This window comes from Garra rufa, chromosome 9 (assembly GCF_049309525.1).
Source record: "Garra rufa chromosome 9, GarRuf1.0, whole genome shotgun sequence".
In the NCBI taxonomy this organism is placed as follows: Eukaryota; Metazoa; Chordata; class Actinopteri; order Cypriniformes; family Cyprinidae; genus Garra; species Garra rufa.
Genome location: NC_133369.1, coordinates 1,749,814 through 1,773,433, shown reverse-complemented (window position 1 = coordinate 1,773,433; position 23,620 = coordinate 1,749,814). Strand labels below are relative to the sequence as shown.

At 36.0% G+C, this 23,620-nt stretch overlaps 1 protein-coding gene across 1 annotated transcript in view; it reads right to left on the bottom strand.

The window, feature by feature from the left end:
* znrf2b (zinc and ring finger 2b) overlaps positions 1 to 22,327 on the bottom strand; it is an 81,387-nt gene extending 59,060 nt beyond the window's left edge. The window contains exon 1 of the mRNA XM_073846570.1: positions 21,536 to 22,327. Coding sequence (XP_073702671.1) covers positions 21,536 to 21,944 — 409 coding nt within the window. The 5' untranslated portion in view covers positions 21,945 to 22,327. The remainder of the gene's footprint in view (positions 1 to 21,535) is intronic.
* Between the last annotated feature and the right edge of the window lie 1,293 nt (positions 22,328 to 23,620).

Below are 23,620 nucleotides of genomic sequence, written 5' to 3'. Positions count from 1 at the left end.
AGACATGTGGAGGAGCAAATCAAATGATCTTTACAAGAACAATAGACATTGTGCAAGAACACAATGCTGTCTGTTACAAAACGAGATACGGTCGTATAAAAATACATGCTGCAACGGATCACAAGCAGCTGTTCCAGTAAACGACAAGTCTATTTAAAGCTGCAAGCCTCCGTCAGCATTTTCATTTCTGAAAATGTACTTTTGCTATGATGTTTAGTTCTCTATTTCAGTAGTGTGCTTAGAGGAATAGTTCATAACCCAGAATTGAACATTTTCTCATAATGTGTTCACTCTCAGGCCGTCCAAGATGTAGATGAGTTTGTTTATTCATTATTTATGGGAAACGTGTTTCCATCGCTTGCTCACCAATGGATTTGAATGGGTGTCGTAAATATGAGAGTCCAAACAGCTGATAAGAACATCACAATAATCCACAAGTACAATCCAGTCCATCAGTTAACATCTTGACAAGACAAAAGCTCAAACAAATCCATCAAGACACTTTTAACTCAAACAGTCTATAATTCATAATAACGCTTCCTCCAGTGAAAAGTGGTCTGAATCAGGAGAGAAATCTGCATAGATCAAGCATTTACAAGCCAAAACAGCTCTAAAACAAATATGTGGCTGGATCTTAATGATGGATTTGTTTCAGCTTTTGTCTTCTCATTCTGACGGCACCCATTCACTCCAAAGGATCCATTGGCGAGCAAATGATGGAATGACATATTTCTCATATCTGATGACATCTTGGATGGCCTGAGGGTCAGCACATTTGCAGCTAAATTTAATTTTTGTTACCACCTTTGCACATGCATATTAATGCACATACACTGTGCTTGGAATTTTAATATACTTTAAAATATAATTTATTCCTGTAATGCAAAGCTGAATGTTCAGCATCATTACTCCAGTCTTCAGTGCCATGTGATCCTTCAGAAATCATTCTAATATGATGGTTTATTATCAGTGTTGGAAACAGTTTTTTTTTGGAACCTATGATACTTTTTTCAAGATTCACTGATACATAAAACGTTAAAAAGAACAGCATTTTTTTTTTTAAATAGAAAACTTTTGTAACAAACACCTCGTTCAAAATTTATGGTCAGAAATTTTTTAGTTATTTCTTTCTCTCTTTGAAAGAAATGAATACTTTTATTTAGCAAGGATGTGTTAAATTGATAAAAAGTGATAGTAAAGACTTATATTGTTGAATAAATGTTTTTAACTTATGAAAGAAACCTGAAAAAAACTATCACAGGTTTAAAAAATATATATTAAGCAGCACAACTGTTTCCAACATTTATAATAAAAGTAATAAATCAGCATATTTGAATGATTTCTGAAAGATCATGTGACACTAAAGACTGGAGTAATGATGCTTAAAATTTAGCTTTGCATCACAGAAATAAACTATTTTAAAGTATATTAAAATAAAAAAAACTTTTGAATTGCAATTATATTTTATATTACTTTTTTTTCTCTGCATTTATGATTAAATAAGAGGAACTTTTGAGCATAAGAGATTTATATTCAACGCAGCTTGCACTGCAAAAAAATAATAAATTATAATAAAAAAATAAAAAAATAAATAAAAATAAAAAGAGACCATCAAGTTACCAATTTATTACATTTATGCATTCGGCAGATGCTGTTATCCAAAGCAACTTGCACTGCATTAAAAGCAAAACTGTCCAAAAAAATAAATACAAAATAAAATACCGGGCCACGCCACTACACCAAAACTGGAGAAACGGCTTATGAAAATTCAGCTTTGCATCACAGAAATAAATTATATTTTAAAATATATTAAAACAAAAAATATGCATTTTTGAATTGCAATAATATTTCATAATATTATTTTTTTCTCTGTGTATTTTTGAATAAACAAATGAAACTTTGATGAGCATAAGACTTTTTTATAAAAACAATAAAAATCACTAATTCTAAAATTTTAAGCAGCAGTGTATACTCTAGCTACTTTATTTGCCTGCCCGTAAAAATAAACTATTCTAATGATTTTTTCCACTAGTGACTAATTATTTACAGAAATGTCAGTGTACAGAGGTCATGGAAACATTACGAGGCCTCGTATATCCATAGCAGTAAAAACATACATATACATTCCCATGACCGTGGTCTCTTGAGAATAAGCAGATCCATACTGTCTGTTCTGCATCTGATTATGTTGTGTCCTCTTCCTGTTTATACCCAGAGGGAACCGTCTGTTTATTTGTCCCTTCTGTCATATAAGTCTCTCAAGGTTAGGGCTGTTCGATTCCGAAAATTTTGGAATCGATTCCGATTCCGATTCCTGGTTCTGGAATCGATTGGATTCGATTCCAGAATCGATTCCTCACTGTTGTTTCGATTCTTTTTCGATTCTTGTTTTTTAGATTGGAGGAAGCTAATTTCGCAATGTATGCAGGATGTAAAGGTTGTATAAAGTTACCTTCTCATAATATTAAGCTTCATTTGTAAAAAAAAAAAAAAAAAAAGAAGATATATATATATATACTATTTTTCTGTAGCTCTGACTGATTTCAAATTGTAATTCGTTGCCCAGGAAATTAGTCATAACCCACAGCTCAGCGGTGGACATGCATTTATTGCATGAATAAAACAAGATGTGACGTGTATAAAATGACAAAACTATACACTGAAACAAAATAAACAGAACTTTAACAACAACACTGATATGAGAGCTCGTGGCGAGAACTGTCAATCAGATGCGCTCTCGGCCACTGATACGTGCTCTCTGCGTTTTCTTTCAGAGTTATCATTTGGCTGATAGATTAAAAATAGCATTTATTTAAGATGTAAATAAGATCAAGACACGTCATGATCTATTCTGTCGTCTAAATTGTGGACATCATGAGCCAGTTTTCCCGTAAAATAACATCTGAATCGTTTTTTGAACTGGTTCATTTAAATAATCTATTCGAACGAATCTTTTTGTGGAAATGTATCAGACTATAATAACTATTAGTGAGCAAGAGGCAAATTAATGGGTGCTTCTCAAACTGAAGGCTGCGTCCTTAAACTCATTTTTATTACGTTTATTTTCGTCAATCGACGTTTGATGACTTGCAGCCGAAATATGCAGCCTTCATGGAATGCAGCCTTCCGTTTAAGAGGTAAGTTTTGTTGAACTGAAAACGGCTCTGAATGAGGAGTCGATTCCCCTTGAGAGGATCGATTCCAAACGTTGGAATCGACTCTCGATTCCCAATGCCTCGGAATCGAGGAATCGATTCTTTTTGGAATCGATTCCCAGCCCTACTCAAGGTGGTTCAACTCCACAGCCTCAATGATTTTGTCTTTTCACATGTTTTAATTTTATAAAGAGAAGTAATAAAGGCAGTTTTTATTTTTTGGAAAAATCAATCCTTTAATCCTACTCCGAGTTAAACCTCAGGCTCAGAGCTCAACAAATGCTGACAAGCGATATTAGACTACAGACAGCATGGCTCATTGACTTTTTCCTAGAGCATATCGGAGTCATCATGCTTCACATTTTCAGCCCGCTTGCTCTATAGAAAGCAACTGATATATGACTCCATATGCACAAGAGTCTCAAAAGAGCTTCATCTGTGAAGAGTTTCTCCAAAACTTCCCAAACTGCAAATACCTACAGGAGAGATTGGAGTTAGGGCTGTCGCGGTTAAGGAATTTCCCTTGCGGTCATTTTGAGTGGCTCAGTAGCGCGGTATGCGGTATTACCGCCAAATATATATATATATATATATATAATTGTGTGTAGGCTGTTACAATGTAAGGTCATGTTCAGAAATCAATAAACCGAAACCAAATCGCGTTGATACATGAAGTGAAGTAAACCGAAACCAAATCGCGTTGATACATGAAGTAAAGTAAACAGTACTTACATAGAAACCTAGCCAGAAAGAAATGCAAATTTTGAAGAAAAATGTCAGACATATTTAGAGGCTTTGCATCTGAAATCTTCGTGTGTATAACAGTTAGCGCGCACCCTCGAGTCTGACTGGACAAGAGACTTTCTGTCAGTATTTCACCTGCGTGTTCTAGGTGAGCTGTCAGTGAGTGCAGTTTCATTTTTACGCCACAAGATGGAGGCAAGAGACTATCTTTAAGTCTTTAAATCGTTCATTCAACTACACCTTCAAAAACGTTTATTTATTCAAAGAGAGACGTAATGAAACACGAAGTTGAAATCATTTTAACTTTAATCGCCACTTTTAAAGGCTCAGCTGACCAGCAGAGCATCGATGTTGGGACAGAGATTTCACTTTCCTTGGACATGACAAGCTAGTTTCACATACATACCTGACTTGGTCTGAAAGACAGACGCAGGTAATCGCTCAAGCTCAGTCGATCTCTCTCTCATTCGCTGTCTGTTTAGGCTTGTTAAGTGCATATCTACTGAGCCTCATAATAAACACATTATGTTATCATTACTAACTTATTACTAATTTAATATTCAGCACACAGGCATTAAGTGAGAAGGGCAAACCCTTAGGAAAAAAGAAAACAGGCAAATATCGCGGTTGCTGCGGTTGTTGCATTCCTCTGCGGTTATGCACGTCAATAGCGCGGTATTGCGATATTGCGGTTATCGCGACAGCCCTACTTGGAGTCGGTCAAGCCTCGGCAAGAGATGCACAGCGATGTTAAAGCACGTGTCGAAACAAGCCTGTGACAAATATGAAGCAGTGCTAGAGCCTTGAGACTAAATTAGACATGCATCTTGACATTTATATATTTTCTGAAATTCAAAATTGCATTTAAAGGTACAATATTGTCAAAATCAAAATTTCCTGGCTTTTTACATGAAAACTGAGGTCTGGGGCTATGTAACTACCATATGAGTTTCAAAACAGTCAATCCACAGTAAACTGCACACAGCCTGCTTAAAGTAGCTGTTCATTTTCACAAGCTGCTGTGACTTCCGTAAAAATGTGACGTCCGATCTACTCAGTCACCGCCTTCAGTCACCAACCACCGTCCCACCCTCCTTTTGTCAAACCCAGACAACATCGCGTCCATAACATTGCTAAGCAACAACAACACAAAAACTAATCTAGAAAACCCTGTTCAGTCGATAGATGTCGAAACTACATCATTGCACAGGCTTCAGAACAACGTGAATATAAGAGACCAGTGGCACGTCAACTTCAGCCTCTTTCACACAGCGATTCTGGTAAATACACGGATAATGTGTCCCATGATTTGTTCCGGAGTTGTTTAATTTGGTTCATTCACAGTTGTTTTCCGGAATCTGTGCGTGCTTTACACACAACCCATAAAGACATGTGACGTTAGGATGTGAGATGTAATGCGACGCGTACGTTTCACTAAACTGAAACTAACCTGAACAAACTGTGCTTCAGCGCTGATAGTGAGGAGCTCTCTGATCGCTGCTTCATTCCACTTTGAACGTATTTTTTCGTCGTGAAGAGTCGCAGGGTAACGTGCATCATCACTACAACACTGCCTTTATGGTTCTGGCTTTTGTTCACACAGCGCTCGTTCCCGTAATTTTCCGGAATCAGCGCGCATTGTGAAAGGGGCTTTACTAAAGCAACAGTTACGTAGCTTACTGCATTCAGTGTTTGAAAAAGAAAAAACATTAATGATCGTTCTGAAATATCCTGTTCAGTATCAGCAGGCTAGGCTCTCTCTATGGCTCTGGGCTCGGCTACAGCATACATGACCGTAGTTACCTGTGATTGGCCTGGCTGTGCGTCACTCAGAAAACAACAGGCCAATCAGAAGAGAGGCTCATGAATATTAATTAGACGGGCCAAAATCGACCTGTTTTTGACAGAGCTCTTAAAAAAGGAGCTGTAAAAATATACTAAGATGGATTTTGGCACTTATACAGCAAATATATATTCTTAAGGACATCAACAACTAAAATAAACCTCCAGAAATGTGTACAATATGGGACCTTTAAATAAACTGTTTATTTAAAGAAAAAGAAAATCCAATGCATGTTATGCATCAACTAATAATGTTGTAATGTTGTGATTCACTAGAGGTTATTTGAACTTCAAAAAATTGTAATAACACATTTGGAGCATAATTCAACCTAAGATCAAAAGAAAACAAGAAATAATATTTTGCACACACACAAAATAAAATAACTTCAAGTTACCAATTTATTAAATGTATGCATTTCGTAGATGCTTTTATCCATGGCAACTTGCACTGCATTAAAAGCTAAATTATCAAAATAAAACAAAACAAAATAGAAAATAAAATGAAACAAAAAACTAAATAAAAATAAAAAAATTAAAAGCTAAATTATCAAAACAAAACAAAATCAAAACTTCAAGTTACCAATTTATTAAATGTATGCATTTGGCAGATGAGTTTATCCAAAGCAACTTGCACTGCATTAAAAGCTAAACTATCAAAACAAAACAAAACCAAACAAAAAAAATTAAATAAAATAAAGATAAAAACGTCAAGTTACCAATTTATTAAATGTATGCATTTGGCGGATGCAGGCCTGATAGTGGAAAAAATTCCTGAGCCTGAACTTTTTTTTCCCTTGCCCCCCGAGGTGAGTGGGGTGGAGGTACTATGTATGCGACGCACTTTTAACACATAACTTGTTGGTTCAGTTCAGTCAGATAAAGGTTTTTTTTTTTTTTTTTTACAAAAAAAGCTTATAGATTGGCATTTCAGCCTTTATCCCATTAAAATGAATAAATCAAGTATATAATGCATAACATTTATTTAAAACAATGTCCTAATTGTTTAGATTTTTAGAAAGCACATTAACTTCTTTCACATTTACAACTCTGTGTTTGCATAAAAAACATTGGTCGAGATTTGCAATAATCTGACCAAAAACAGCTAAAAATTTGGACGTGCAAATTAATTCTGTCACGAGGGGGCGCTTTAGGAGCGCTGAAATATTACGGTTTCCCTAAGAATGGCTGAAAGCAAAGCAGCATTAACGCTGTTTTATCAGTCATGAAATGAAAATGCCAACGACACGTTTCTGAGGACAGTCGGTTCCCTTCAGATACATTCATATAAAGACAACAGTGCCGCGTTTTGACTTTGAAACGTGCAGTGAGCATATTTATTCAATGAAATCATTGCCTCTTAAAGTTTAATCCAGCTCTATCGCGATTCTCGTCTTTCCGTCCCCAACTGTAAGACCTCTTAAAATAATTAATCCTCTTCTTTGACTATTTAAAATATTTACCACTATTTATGGCCTTAAATTTGATACAACTAAATTGAGTTTTAAGGACCCCATGAGCCCTCTACTTCAGGATAGCCGTCGGGCAGCCGGTCAAATAATGTTGGTAGCCCGACTGGAAAACCCAATAGCTCCGGGACGTCGGGCTAGCGATTTTGCGAGCCCTGTAAATATGCCTTTATCGAAATCCTTAATGTCTTCCCCTGGCTTCATAAACATATCCATGAATTACGGTTTGAGTTGCCAGTAGGAGACAATTGTACAGTATGGGAGCTAAAAACACCTTCGCGCATGGAGCATTGCCTTACCCTGTATCAATCTATTTGACAAAGACACAAGGCCCGCCCCTTCCCTACTTCTGATTGGCTCATCGGCTAGAATGTGACTTGTTTGAGTCGTTGAGCGTCAAGCTGCTCTCTGACCTGCACATCTCAGAGAAATGACAGATCAATATCCAAGAACCTGATTTTTTTTTTCCCCGCAGCCACAGTACGCCGGAAATCCGGCGTGGTGCCGGAACGCTATCACCCCTGCGGATGCTTTTATCCAAAGCAACTTGCACTGCATTAAAAGCTAAACTGTCAAAACTAAAAATAAAATCTAAAATAAAACAATAAATAACAAGCTACCAATTTATTTAATCCAAAGCAACTTGCATTGCATTAAAAGCTAAAAAGTAAAAAAAAAATAATAAAGATGTCAATGTTTATAATCTCGATATCTTCCATTCGCATTCATCAAATTAGAGCTGGACGATAATATAGTTTATATTTTGCAATCTCTTTGCCAATACATTTGAATAATATTATATATCCAACTGTGTACAGAGAATTGTATGTTAAAACAGTGAGAAACTCAAGAAAACAACCTCACAATTTAAAAAATAAATTTAACAGTCTTTATGCTTTTGCTATAAAAACAGGGTGTGGTGTCATGATTGTGATCGTGCGATTGGGTCTGCGGGAGTTTGGATGGGGCTTTGATGCTGCGGCTCCGCCTCACGACAAATTACGTCATTTCCCCCAAGACGGCAGCAGCCATATTGAGACGCTTTGGCTTCACTTTTTTATAGTGGAAGAACCTTCAACTACAGAACTTATAGAAGAAAATGAGCAATCAAACACTTGAAGAAATGGATGTCACTGATCAGCTGAGGCTGAATGACGAGGGCAGAGCGTGAAGGCCTTGAATGATTCCCTGCCCGTCTGATTTACAGCTGACTGTTAGAGACGCAGTGAAAAAAGTCGGACAGGATTGATGTCCCCATCAAACGCTCAGGACACAGCAGAGCGGTGGGACATTGACTATCGATTCCTGGATCGACTGGCAGCGTTTGCGCATGCATGGAGACTTCATAAAACATCTCATGCGTGCAAGTGTGTGAAATGAACCATCTGAAGGACAGATTAGGATAATGGTATACAAATGGTGAAGATAGAAATTAGTTAATAAATGGAGATGTGCTACTCTGCTATACAGCAGTAGATATATGTGCATATTAGACATTTTGCATGTTCAGCATGCAGAAAAATAAGCTGAAATTGTATTCGCAGCGCTGCCTCTGTTATGTGTGAATGCCATCACCTGTTAATACGGGTGTTAAAATGAATGTGTTAAAGTCACAGTGCACACACAAAAAAAAAAAAATTCTGTGAAAATTAACTCGCTCTCATGTCGTTCCAAACCTATATGACTTTAGGCTATTTCTTCTACTTTATTTTATTCCCTTGTACGATATTTGGAAAAATGTCGGGATTCAAACAACACTAGACACCATTAACTTTTGTGGAAGCTTGTTTCCACCACAGAAAAAAATATATAAATAAGTAAATAAAAACAGCATTGCACCTTTTTATCTTACAATTCAGACAAAGAATTGCAAAAAATAAGAAATGCAAAATATAAACCTATTAACTTGTATCAAGAAAAGTCAGTATTGTGAGTTATGAACGTGCAATATGTTTTTACTTTATAGCGAAAATTAATAAAAAAAAAAAAACAAATGCAAGAAATTCGTAAATCTAAATTGAGTATCCTGCAATTATACTATTCAATAATATATTAAACTTATTTTGGTGGAAACTTTCTGCATGTCTCAAACTGTATTATAATAAAACTGTAAACAATATTTAATTATAAATACTCTGAATATTTTGTAATTCTGGGTTTAAAAGCTCAGGTTTTATTTTCTTTCTTTCTACGATATTTGTAAAAATGTTATGATTCAAACAACACTAGACACCATTAACTTTTGTGGAAGCTTGTTTCCACGACAGGATTAAATAAATAAATAAATAAATACAATTGTGCCTTTTTATCTCAATTATGGCAAAGAAGAATTGCAAAAATAAGAAATGCAAGATATAAACTTCCAATTCTAAGATAAGGAGAGTCAAAATTGTTAAATATAAAGAGAAGTCGGAATTAAATTTGCATTTGAACTCAAATTGTATTTGTATTTTGTAGCGAAAAAAAAAAATGTTAGATATAAATTCGTATCTGCAAGAAAAAGTCAGTTGAGTTTCTCACAATTATACTTTTCAAGAATATTTTAGACTTTTATTTTGATGGGTTGTAGTAAAAATCTTTAACTTTGTGTGTCTCAAATTGCATTACAATGACACATTTTATACAATAATAATTAAAAGCCTAAAAAAATTGAATTACCAAAAAAAAGCAAGAATTCAGAGTTTATATCTCGCAGTTCAGACCTTTTTCTCAAGTAAAAAGTGAATTATGAATTGCAAAAAAAAAAATATAATGCACTTAATTTTAATTCTGTCAGTTAACTCACCCTCATGTTGTTCTAAACCCTTTTGACTTTCTTTTCCCATCTACTTTTACCTTAAATGTATAACTCACTTTTTTTTCTATGATATTTTTAAAAATCATTAGATCCACTTTATGAATTATTTTAGGAACCCTTATTTGGACCTCTATATGCTTTTGCCACAGGATAAAAAACATAATTGCAATGTTTTCCTTCCTTGAAAAAGAAAAAAGTTGCAATTAAGTTATTACATTTTTTTAAATAAAAAAATAAAAAATAAAAAAAATAGCAAGAAACACTGCAATTCTGAAAAGAAAAGCCAGAATTATGAGAAACTCGCAATTACCTTTTATATTTTTTATTGTATAGCTTAAAAGAACAGAATTACAAGAGATAAGCTCAGAATTCTCACTTTTCCCCCCCCCCCCATCTAAAAAATTTAGGTAAAAGATAGTTTTTACTCTATAGGCTCCCATAAACTTTATTGGCATGCAAACAGACACACAAACCACTCAAGATATTTTTCACAATGGCATTAGGGTGAGTAAATGCTGACAGAAATGTTAACTTTGGGTAACTATTTCTTTAAGCGTCGCAGAAGGCTTTAGGCACGGAGCGTGTGTGTGCATGCGAGAGATATAATGCGAGAGGTGCAGAGATGGCTGGAGATGGAAAGCTCTTTGAGCAGCGGGTGGAACGAAGCCAGTGCTGAGAGTAATACAGAGGAAAAGGGAAGCGCTTCAACCATTAAAAGTGGAGTTTGAACTGCTGCAACAGCACACCAGGACAGACCGTTCAGCCCGACTACTGACCCGTTCCCAAACCCTGTCCAAGTCCAAACCGTTTCCCTGATGTCAGCCTATTCCCTCAGAGAATATTTCTTTCGCTCCCCCTCTTTGCACGAGTTGGTGAGTTTTTAAATCAATTCACTGTCAGTTCGCAGTGAATCACAGAAAAGGTTCCATTTGAAATTAGTTTAAATGCAACAAATTGCTTATTTTTGTTCAATTTGGGACGCATGCATTTTCCTCACCACTAAACCATATTTTATAAATGATCACACAATATTTTAAAGTCCAATTCTCTCTATTAACTATAACTTTTGCCTCAAAAAACGTTTGTGGATGCTTGTTTTCACTACAGAATAAATAAATAAACTTAAATGCACCATTTTATTTTACAAACAGACCAAAGAAGAATTGCAAAAATAAGACATGCAAGATATAAACTTCCAATTCTAAGAGGAGTTAAGTCAAAATTGAAAGTCAACTTGTATTTGAACCAGAATTATTTTTTTTATTCTGTGGTGAAAATGGGGGGGGTTTAGAGATATAAATTCATAATTGCAAGAAAAAAGTCAGAAATTGGAGTTTCTCATTCTTGTACTGTTCAATAATACAGTAGACTTATTTTGGCGGACTGCAGTTAAGACCTTTAAATTTATCTTTCAGAACTGCAAAAATGAATCTGAAAACCAAGATAAAAAGTGATAATGCACCCAAAATTCTGTCATAATTAACTCTCATGTCCTTCCAATTACTGTAGGGCTGCTCGATTTTGGCAAAAATCATAATCACTATTATTTTGGTCAATATTGCAATCATGATTATTTAACAATTATGACGGGGTCCTAAACTTTATATTAGTGATTAATTTAAGGATAGCAATACAACAGAAAAAAAGTGCTTTAAAAAAACCCTGAATACTTTTATGCAAGTCTAAAGTAGTCTAACAATACTACAGAAACTAAACGTAATTATTTGAATGTAAAATAAAACAGCATCTTCACTGTAAGAATTAAACATGCTTTGTTTCTTATTAAAACTACAAAAGTCCTTCATTCAAGAGCAGTGAGTGATTTTTCTCTTTGTATTTTTTACATTTTATTAATATTAAGCGCAGAGATGGCTCTTAAGCACGGTTGAAGCACCACACGGATCCAATATACTGTTACACACGTATTTTCATTCTCAACTGTTTATGATCATTTAAGACATAACTGACAAGGGTTTGCATGAATAATCACCAAGCGGCTCATTTTGAAATATTTTTGTGTGCATTTGACTGTTTAGGCGGCACCTTGAGTTAAAAGATAACTTCACATGTCCGTGTTCTGCTCCGTCTCTGAGCGCAAACACAGAACAGCGCAAGTTTGCTTATGTGCTTTTAAAAACACAGCATCAAAGAAACATTAATAAATCAAGCACGTCCCATTTTATGAAAGCCACGTTACATGATTTTGCATGTGAAATTATTCTTTTATGGACGAGCAAAAGCGCACTACAGGTTAGGGGGTGGAATGGAGCGCAATATGTTTCATCTCGATTACTGCATTTTCATGATCGTTTGAAGCAGAAAACGAAACTTTGAATTTGTTTTTCTGAACAAAAAAAATAAATATCATACATTTTCCCCTAATTTACAGAGGACACCCACTAAAATGTCATTTAGTGTAACAATCTTGTCAGGCATATGTACAACAAATCTATTTATGACATATTAAATTAATTATTTTCACTCCAAATACTAATTAGCTGTAATTCTACATTATTAAAATTTGCGCATTTGTGAGTAAGAATTTTTACTCATTTAAAACAAAATAATTTAATATGCTCCCTTATTCTTTTATATATTTAATATGCACACGTCAGAATAAACATGTTGTTTGAATTTTTACATAACTATTGTGTTACACTGAATGACAATGTAACATTATTTCAACCATTTGTGACCCTGGACCACAAAACCAGTCATAAGGTTAAATTTTACAAAACTGAGATGTATATGTCATATGAAAGCTCAATAAATAAGCTTTCTATTGATATATGATTTGTAAGGATAGGACATATTTGGCCGAGATACATCTATTTGAAAATCTGGAATCTGAGGGTGCAAAAAAATCTAAATACTGAGAAAATCACCTTTAAAGTTGTCCAAATTAAGTTCTTAACAATGCATATTACTAATCAAAAATTACTTTTTGATATATTTATAGTAGGAATTTTACAAAAAATCTTCATGGAACATGATCTTTACTTAATTTCCTAATGATTTTTGGCATAAAAGAAAAATCTATAATTTTGACCCATACATTGTATTTTTGGCTATTGCTACAAATATACCCCAGCGACTTAAAACTGGTTTTGTGCTCCAGGGTCACATTTTATTCTCCGAAAACCTATTTGAAACCTTAAAAGTACACTTTACTTACATTAAATGTGCTTTCTATGGACATAAAATCACTTTTGTAAATTTACCTACTCATGCAATTACAACAACATTAACTTACACAAAGCTGCTTTCATAAGTGAATGCACACCGATGAAGTTCAAATACAAAACCATGCAATGAAGACATGCACGCTTTCACCGCATCTCACTCATGGGGACAACCTCTTCAGTCTCACACTGTCCATTAAAACAGATCTGGATGAGACTGCTGATGCTCTGCAGTGCATCGGGAGTCGTTTACATTAAGCAAATATTGATCGACGATTAGTCAGCTAGTAAAATGAGTAGTTGTGGAAGCCCTAACACATCTCAGCTGCTGTAAATATGCCAACATGTGCTGCCACCCTCAAAAACACAACAGCAGCAATCATTCACCAGCTTGTGGGCGAAGCCGTTCCGGTAAAAGGAGCTGCACAAAGCCTGTTGAGTCAAAGTCAAGTCAGAAACGCAGAGAGCAAAGGGCAGCCACAACAAACACTTCCTGGCTTTCATTTAACACGAGAGTGAAGCGGGAGGAAAGAGCTGTGCGTGTTTAATGTACACATGGCTTGGCTCTGCTCAGCTCGCTCTCAGTGTTTATGTGTGTGTTTTACTAAGTGTGGACAGTATGAACATGGATCACGTGTCCGGCGTCCTGAGCTCACGCATGACCGACAGAGGACGCGTTTCTGAAAGCACAGCGATGCCAAACTCAGCTGCTGGATCTGGTTTCATTGGTGGTTTGTGGTTGGGGAGCGTTTTAGATTTCTGTCAACAGATTTGTAGAACATGAAGACCATCATTAAAACAACATGAAGCTTATTTAATACTCTTAAAAGTTTTTGCACTTGTTGTGCTTAATTTATGCATGCATGGTTGACTTGAAAGTTTTTGGTGCACAATGCATTACAAATCTACATACAGTTGATTTGATTCTTCCTTTTTACCAAAATAAGAGTGATCATACAAAATGCAAATGTACTGGTTGATTAGTACTGACCTGAAAAATATATTTTACTTAAAGGTGTTTGCATATAGTCCACAAGAGAAAAAGTACAAAAAGTACATCCCCTTGATTTGTTACCTGAATGATCCACAGCTGTGTTTTTGTTTAGTGATAGTTGTTCATGAGTCCCTTGTTTGTCCTGAACAGTTAAACTGTCTGCTGTTTTTCAGAGAAATCCTTCAGCTCCCACAAATTCTTAGATTTTTCTGCATTTTTGTGTATTTGACCCTTTCCAACAATGGCTGTATGATTTTGAGGTCCATCTTTTCACACTGAGGACAACTGAGGGACTCAAATGCAACTATTACAGAAGGTTCAAACACTCACTGATGCTCCAGAAGGAAAAACCATGCCTTCATTTTTTTGCATTTGAAAATCAAGGTAAATGTAACTTATTTTGTCTTCTGGGAAACATGTAACCATCTTCTGTAGCTTCTGAAGGGCAGTACTATATAAAAATACTTTTTTTTTTAGGTAAAATAAGAAAAATGTACACATCTCCATTCTGTTCAAATGTTTTCACTCCCCGGCTCTTAATGCATGGTTTTTCCTTCTGGAGCATCAGTGAGTGTTTGAACCTTCTGTAATAGTTGCATTTGAGTCTCTCAATTGTGCTCAGTGTTAAAAGATGGATCTCAAAATCATACAGTCGTTGTTGGAAAGGGTTCAAATAAACAAAAATGATGAAAAACCAAATAATCTGTAAAATCTAAAGGATCTGTCTGAAGAACAGCAGGCAGTTTAACTGTTCAAGACAAACAAGGGACTCATGAACAACTATCACTAAACAAAAAAACACAGCTGTGGGTCATTCAGGTAACAACACAGTATTAAGAATCAAGCGTATGTAAACTTTTGCGTCATTTTGATAAATTCAACTATTTTCTCTTGTGGACTATATGTAAACATATTTTATGTGAAATATCTTATTCAGGTCAGTACTAAATAAACAATACCATGCATTTTACATGATTTTGCAGATTCTGAAAGGGGGTGAAAACTTTTGAACTCGACTGTATATATAGTGTATTAATTTGTTTAAACATAAAATTAAACTGAAATTTATAACAATTCAACAAGGGTCCCACAGTCACCATAAAATGCATTGCAAATTCTCCCATATATACAGCGGAAAATTTCACTTCAATGCAATGCATTTCATTTTCAGAGAAATGGACAACTGCTTAACTTCATAATCCAGTAATTCAACATTATTCCAGAAAATACAACTAGCACTGTGCAAGTTTACAGGACATACGTCACAGATTCCTGGACCCGTTTAGCAGACAGACGGTCAGATAACGTCTCTGCGGAATTCACTGAGAACAAATCAACATGCATGTGCAACACGAAACTAAACATGAGGGGAACTGCACAACAATCACACTGAATAATACTGCATTCAAAAAATGAACATTGCAAATTCAGTTTCATTTGTGTTCACTAGTTGTGCAAACATAAATAAAATGCTTAAATTAAACGCATTCACTAGAAGTGATACCCTCTCTGATATCGACTTATTAATAAAGAGCATTCCGCTCTTGTGTGTCAAAACAGCTAGATCTCTTTCAAAGTCAATATCACATTGATCGACAATGAGATGCAACCACAATGGTATTTCTATACAGTTCTCATTTTGAAAATGTCCTCTTTAAACTATAAAGTCACAGTAATTTAAAAATGTTCAATACATGATCTGAAGAGACTCATGATCACGATTCTAAAGCACAAACACGGCAGGACCAAGCACAAGCTTAACTTTAATACTTAGTTTTAGAGGTTTCATTACATCACTAGTGATGACCATCTTAGTAAACACTACTGATAAAAGCCTAGCATGATTACGCTATAATTTTGCATGATTTTGCCTCCAGGTGCAATGCAAACGGCACATACAGAGAGAGTCTGTTAAAAGCAGGATTCCCCTGTGCGGTTCGATAATTGAAAGTGAACTTAAGTCTCATTTCCCTTTAAAAACTCCCTTCTTGATCTCTTCCACAGTCAGTTAAAAGTCATACTTAGCCATTTCAACGTTTAAAGATTAACTTCAATCACCAGCGAGAGCCTGTTACAGAATTAAAGTTCAATCCAGGCCACAACGGCTGGGAAATTCCGCCTCAGAAACGGATGGCTTCACCTGCCTTTCCACTGGATTTGAATACTGTGTGAAAAACAATGAACGGCCGATATTACACTAAACAACAGTAGTTATCACATGAAAACATTTACAGGCCATATTTCACCCCAAAAATAAAAGAAAAGAGAAATTTAAACCTTTTTTATGACCACTGTTTACTTACAGGTGAAGCCTTTCGCAAAGGTCATGGGTTTGATTTCCAGGAAATGCATGAACTAAAAACTGTATGAATGCATGATTGCAATGTATGTAAATGCATGAATGCAAAGCATCTAAAAAAGCTCAAACAGTAGAACATGCAACTTAAAGGTCATGGGTTTGATTCCCAGGAAATGCATAAACTGAAAAACTATGAATGCATGATTGCAATGTATGTAAATGCATAAATGCAAAGCATCTAATAAGCTCACACAGTAGAACATGCAACGCAAAAGTCATGGGTTTGATTCCCAGGAAATGCATTTACTGAAAAACTATGAACGCATGATTGCAATGCATTTAAATGCGTAAATGCATAAATGCAAAGCATCTGAAATAGCATAAATGTAAAAAAAAAAAAAAAAAAAAAAAAAACTAAAGTCAAATAAAATCAGTATCCAGGTAAGCCCATGATTCCGAATGGTCAATACTATAAAACACATTTTAATGTGTCAATCCATTACTTACTCACCAATGGATCCTCTGCAGTGAATGGGTTCATGAATGAGAGTCCAAACAGCTGATAAAAACATCACAATAATCCACAAGTAATCCACACCACTCCAGTCCATCAGTTAACATCTTGAGAAGAAAAAAAATCTGGAACAAATCCATCAAGACGCTTTTTAACTAAAATAGTCCATAATCCATAATTACACTTGAAAAAGAAGTCTGGCCTGATTTAGGAGAGAAATCTGCACAGATCAAGCACCGTTTACAAGCCAAAATAGCACTAAACAAATATGTGGGTGGATTTTAATGTGAGACAACAGGAGATGGACTTTCTCCACTGGAGGAAGCCTTATTATGGATTACGGACTCATTATGGATTTTAGTTGCAAGATGTTAATTGATGGACTGGAGTGGTGTGGATGTTTTTAATCAGCAATTTGGACTCTCATTCAGACGGCACCCATTCACTGCAGAGGATCCATTGGTGAGCAAGTAATGGATTGCTTCATTTCTCCAAATATGATGAAGAAACAAACTCATCTACATGTCAGATGGCCTGAGGGTAAGCAAATTTTACAGCGAAGTACCACAAATAATTAACAGCTTTGCTCAACACTAATGAGCACAGCGTGTCAAATGTGCACAAATGAAAACGTAATGCTCCTAAAAATAGACTCCATTTTCTTATTTAGTCATTCTCTCTTCTGATTTTGAGGTGAAATGTGACCAGAACCTGTTCTTGACAGGTTTCCTGAGATTCAGCCAGTTAAACCACATGACACGAGTGTTTACGAAACATCAGATTACTGAGCAGGTTCTCAGAAAAACAATAACAAAAAGACCCACATGACGACTCAGCTACTCAGAAATGAGCATCTCTTACATGCATTTCTACACCTGATCAGAGAAATCCCTCACCCGCAACCTGTTGGTTTCCTCAGAACACGTCTCAGTCTCACCACAGGTGCACCAGCATGTTAGCACGCATCTGTTAAAAACGGCTGCACAAAACTGCACCAGTTTTGCATATTATAGCTTCATACATATTCTCTCTCCACTGCGGGAAATAAACCACTAGTTTGGTTGGTTTAACCTATTAAGTGGTGGTATGACCTACAGAACTGATTAAAGATGTGTGATCAGTTGCAAAAACACAGCCACCGTGCCTCAGTTCTAGTCTGAACAACTAGCAGTTAAATCAAGGGGTAATCCGTTTTACATTCCGCTTCAAATAAGGCCGATTTACTTATATAAATGACTAAATGTTATGACCGGTTTTAAAAAAAAAATACAGTAGATGTATGCCTTTGTTATTTATTATGCAACCAGCCAATGGGCTGGTAACTAAAAGGTTGAAGGTCATCAGATTGCTTCATCCCATTAGAAAGCAAAATAATAGTTCTCCACTGCAAGAAAACAAGCCAGTTTGTTCAGTTTAACCTAATCTAGTGGTTAAAGGTCTGGGCTGGTAACTAAAAGGTTGAAGGTTTGAACGTAAGTGTCGATCCATCATTGCAAAAAAAAAAAAAAAAAAAAAGGATTGTCATAGTATTTTGGTCGTGTTTTGAGTCAAAATATCTAAAAATTCTTAAACTAAAATGCATTTACTAGATAAGCAAAATGACATAAGATATTTAGTCTTGTTTGAGTCAAGTTTGAGACATGAAGTTCAACCTCACGTTTGTCAACTACCCATCTTATGTCATGATCAAGTTTACAGTGGTGATAGTTAATGGATCAACCCTTGTGGAGTTTGAACCTTCAACCTTTTAGTTTACAGCAAACAGTTTTCTGGTTACAGGTTCTGGAATCAACCTGTTTTAGTGACTTTAACCAGCTGGTTAAACCAATCTGTACCCACCTGTTATGATATCCATACACAGTGTACTGACTGTTATTGGTAGTTTATATGAACTACCCATATAAATACAAGAAAGGCTCTAATATCATGGCCTGCAAGTTTCACATAAATGTTTTTATGTTAATGTCAATGCAAATGTTTATGTAAATGTGTATATGCAAGTTTAATAGGTTAAATGCCAAGTTCATGTTTGTTATTTGTCAACTACTCATCTTATGAGAGGTAATAGATCAACCCTTGTGAACTTTTTAAATTTCTAGTTTAGTTCTAGTCCACCTGAGCAATAACCAATTTCAGTGTCTTTAACCAGCTGGTTAAACCAGATCTATACTCACTTTTACTCATTCATACAGTGTACCGACTGTTATTGGTTGTTGATATGATATACCTAACCTGTTTAAACTCTTATATATTGATATGGGTAGTTGATGCATATCATACCCATGAAGTTTCACATCAAAATTTATTATAATAAAATCAATGCAAATGTGTATATGTACGTTTGAGAGTTTAAAGAAGCTCAGTGTCAGTCTCATGTTTGCTACTCGTTAACTACCCATCTATTGTCAAGATCAATAGTGATAGTTAATCCATCAATCCATGTGAAGTTTGAATATTAAAACTTTTAATTTCAAGTGAAAAGTGACTAAGTTAGTCCACTTGATCATCTTTAACCACATAAATGTGATTTATACACACCTGTTATGTAAACTCACACATTAACAGAACACTGTTGGTATTGGATGTTGATGTGATATTCTTACCCAGTTTTAACACTTGTTTATTTATATGGGTAGTTGACGCACGTCATACCCATAAAGTTTCACATCAACATTTTACATTAATACACATGCAAATACATACATGAATGTGTATATACAGATTTGAAAGGTTACGGTTGAGTTTTAAACCCTTTTTTATGTTATTTGTCATCTGCCTATCTTATGTAATGATGCAAAAAATGCTCATCTTATTTAGCATTTTTGTCTTATTTCTAGTCAAAATATCCAAAAATCTAAAATTTTTCAAACTAAGATGCATTTACTAAATAAGCAAATTTACATAAGATATTTAGTCTTGTTTTCACCGGCAGATGATTTTACTTGTTTCCTTGAAAAAAATTAAGTGCATTTTGCTTAATATTAACATAAAAATGTGAAACTTCAAGAATTTTGTGTGTATTTATAAAGGTAGTTTACACAGATAAACTACCAATGACAGTTCACTGTGTATGGACAAGTTTATCATAACAGGTGGGTATAGATTTGGTTAACCAGCTGGTTAAAGACATTAAAACAGGTTGATTCCAGAACCTGTAACCAGAAAACTGCTTTCTGTACACTAGAAGGTTGAAGGTTCAAACTCCACCAGGGTTGATCCATTAACTATTACCAATGTAACCTTGATCATGACATAAGATGGGTAATTGACAAATGTGAGGTTGAACTTAAAAAGCTCTCACAGACGTGTACATAAACATTAATATTAACATTAAAGGAATTTTTTGCATATTTTCATGGGTTGTACTAACTATATCCACTCTAACCTTGATCATGACATAAGATGGGTAGTTGACAACATGAGTAACATGAGGTTGAGCTTAATAACCTCTCAAACTAACATATACACATTTGCATTAATATTAAAATTATAAACTTCAAGGACTTTTATGTGTATTTGTATGGGTAGTTGACAAATATTAGCCACCAATGGCAGTTAATGTACTGTGTATAGGTCAGTTCATCATCTGGTTTAACCAGCTGGTTAGAAACACTAAAACGGGTTGTTGCCAGAAAGAAAAGGGTTTGCTGTAAACTAGAAGATTGAAAACTCAAACCCCACAAAGGTTTAATCCATTAACTATCCCCACTGTAACCTTGACATAAGATGGGTAGTTGACATGAGGTTGAGCTTAATAACCTCTCAAACTTATATATATATATATACTACATTTAAACTTCATGGACTTTGTGTATTTATTTGGGTAGTGGACACATATCAACTACCTAACCAGCTGGTTAAAGACGCAACAACAGGTTGATTCCAGAACCTGTAACCAGAAAACTGCTTGCTGTAAACTAAAAGGTTGAAGGTTCAAACTCCACCAGGGTTGATCCATTAACTATCACCACTGTAACCATGATCATAACATTAGATGGGTGGTTGACAAACACGAGTTTGAGCTAAATAATCCCTTCCATACATGTCAAAATACACTTTAGCAGTAATATTAACATATAAATATGAAACTTTAAGAACTTTGTGTATTTATATAGGTAGTTAACACAGATAAACTACCAATGGCAGTTAGTATATGGTGTATAGGTCTGGTTTAACCAGCTGGTTAGAGACATTAAAACAAGTTATTACCAAAAAAAAAAAGTTTGCTGTAAACTAGAAGTTTAATGTTCAATCTCCACAAGGGTTGATCCATTAACTATAACCACTGAAACCATGATCATAACATTAGTTGGGTGGTTGTAAACCTCTCATACACATGAACATAAACATTTGCATTAATATAAACAAAAATATTAAACTTCATGATCTTTTCTGTGTATTTATATGGGTCGTTGACATAGATCAACTACCAATGGCAGTTAGTATAGGCCTACATCATAACAGGTGGCTCTAGAGTTGGTTTAACACTGAAAGTGGTTGTTGCTCAGGTGGACTATAACCTGTAACTACTCAAAGTCTTACCTGCGAAGAGATGAGGCGACAGGTGAGCAGGTAAAGATCCGATCAAGAGTCTCGGGGTGCCGGTTGACCGCTCTCGCTCCCCGCCGTTGTCCTCCGGTGTGCTGTTACCGGACTCCTGAGAACTGTACGCTCCCGAGTTCGGTATATTAATGCTCGACTGGGGTCGCGCGCCCGGGCCACCGACGGAGCGCGTCCTGGAGCTGGCATAGTGCGCGGCCACCGCCGCCGATGATGAAGACGACGAGGAAGACGATGTAGCACCTGAGGCGCCGTGCGCGTGATGATACCTCATCGCCACAGCCGCCGTTCTGCCGCCGCCGTTACTCGACGCCGTGCCCGACGGGAGATCCGAGCCCGAGTAGGCTCGCGTGCGCCCGTTGGCAGCGGGACTGCTCTGTTTGGCCCCCATGCCAACCTACACTTCCCTCCGGTTTTAATGACTGAGGACAAACAAACAAACACACGCACACTGACAGCAAACGGGAAGCGTCGCCTGTTACATTTGACTCGTCCGACGTCACGCGCGCGTCAGCGAAACTTTTTGCGAAGGGCTTTAAATCGCTGTCAGCGCGTTCGTGCGTGAAGTTGCGGGTGCCCGCGATTGTTTTTGCCTCATGCCCTGTTGTTTTCTAACTAACGTCCTCTGTGCCATGTCCTCTCCCCTGGTGTGCAGGAAAAAGTGAAGCTGTGGCGCGATGTTTTCCTTCCAAACCGCGCGCTGACGGCTGTTGTGCTCGCGGCGGGCGGTTATTACACGAACTGAACGTGTTTAACTGCCGTACGTGCGGAGTGCGAAAGCGAGTCGGGGGCGGGGCTTGCCGGCAACGTCATAATCCCGGGAAATAAACCCTAGCAGGTGTATGGCAAGCCGGTTTAACATTTAATCTATAAACCGTAACGTAGACTAACCATGTTCCGTACACTTTTCGCCCTTCACCGCACGCCAGCGACCACTCCTCCGTTATTGAAAGCATGACAAGCATGTTTGTGTGATCATCATTCTCTGGGAGAATAACTATTGCGCAGTACACAATTTGATTGATGTCTTTTGGACCAATAGTTTTTGAGAAAAGTGGGGAAAAGTACCTCCTCCGCACGTGTACGGAATATGATAAGCATTAAAGGTGTTCCGTACAGGTTACAATGGTGTGCGTACCTTGATTTCAGTGACGAAAATTATTAAATAACTTTTCTGAATATCGTATCATTCTTAAAAATAAAATAAATGACTTATTATGAAAATTGGCAATGAAATAACGTTACAATCAATGTTTAATTCATGTTTAATTTGTTAATGCATGACCATTTAAAATGTTAAAACATTAAATTCATGTAACGTTAAATTGATGCCAACTTTTTTTCTCCTTTTTTAAAAATTAACATTAATGCTTGTGTTAATGCTAATTTAATTGACTGAGAATATAAAAATCATCACTGAAAGCAAGATGATGGTGGGCAAACAGCCTCTGCTGACTGTCTCTGGCATTGAGTGGCGCCAAGTGGTCATCGCCCACAATTGACGTTTAAATATTCCCATTTCAAAGCATTTATTCAACAAAAAGTAATTTATTTAACAATTTGTGATAACATAATATTAATTTTATAAAGCCTGCAATATGAGATCCATAAATTAAATCAAAATGCACATTTTCGCTGCTTTAGTTGTCTCCCCTCCCAAGTGCCTGTCTCACTTTTAGTTTGCCCACCATCCATTTTCAAGCGCAGTGGGCAGACCTAGTAAACTTTTCGAAATGTCACTGGAACAAATGTTGGGAGTGTCGCTGTCGTGATTGGGGATGAAAGAGAGAGAAATGAAGATGACACAGATATATAGTTTATATATGATCCAAAAGTATTTATTCAGCGATCGGCGGTAAAAGGTAATCTGTACGGAACATCGTTGTGTACGGAACATGGTTAGTCTGCGTTACTAGTATCTATTTTCATGCTACTAGTACTTATTTTGATACTAGTGTCTTTTACATTAAAGGGGCTATATGTAACTTTTTCCCCAAAATAAACGTAACAATAGTCTTTTTATTTGACCATTTATGACTCAAACATCTCCTGATGAGCATACTGACA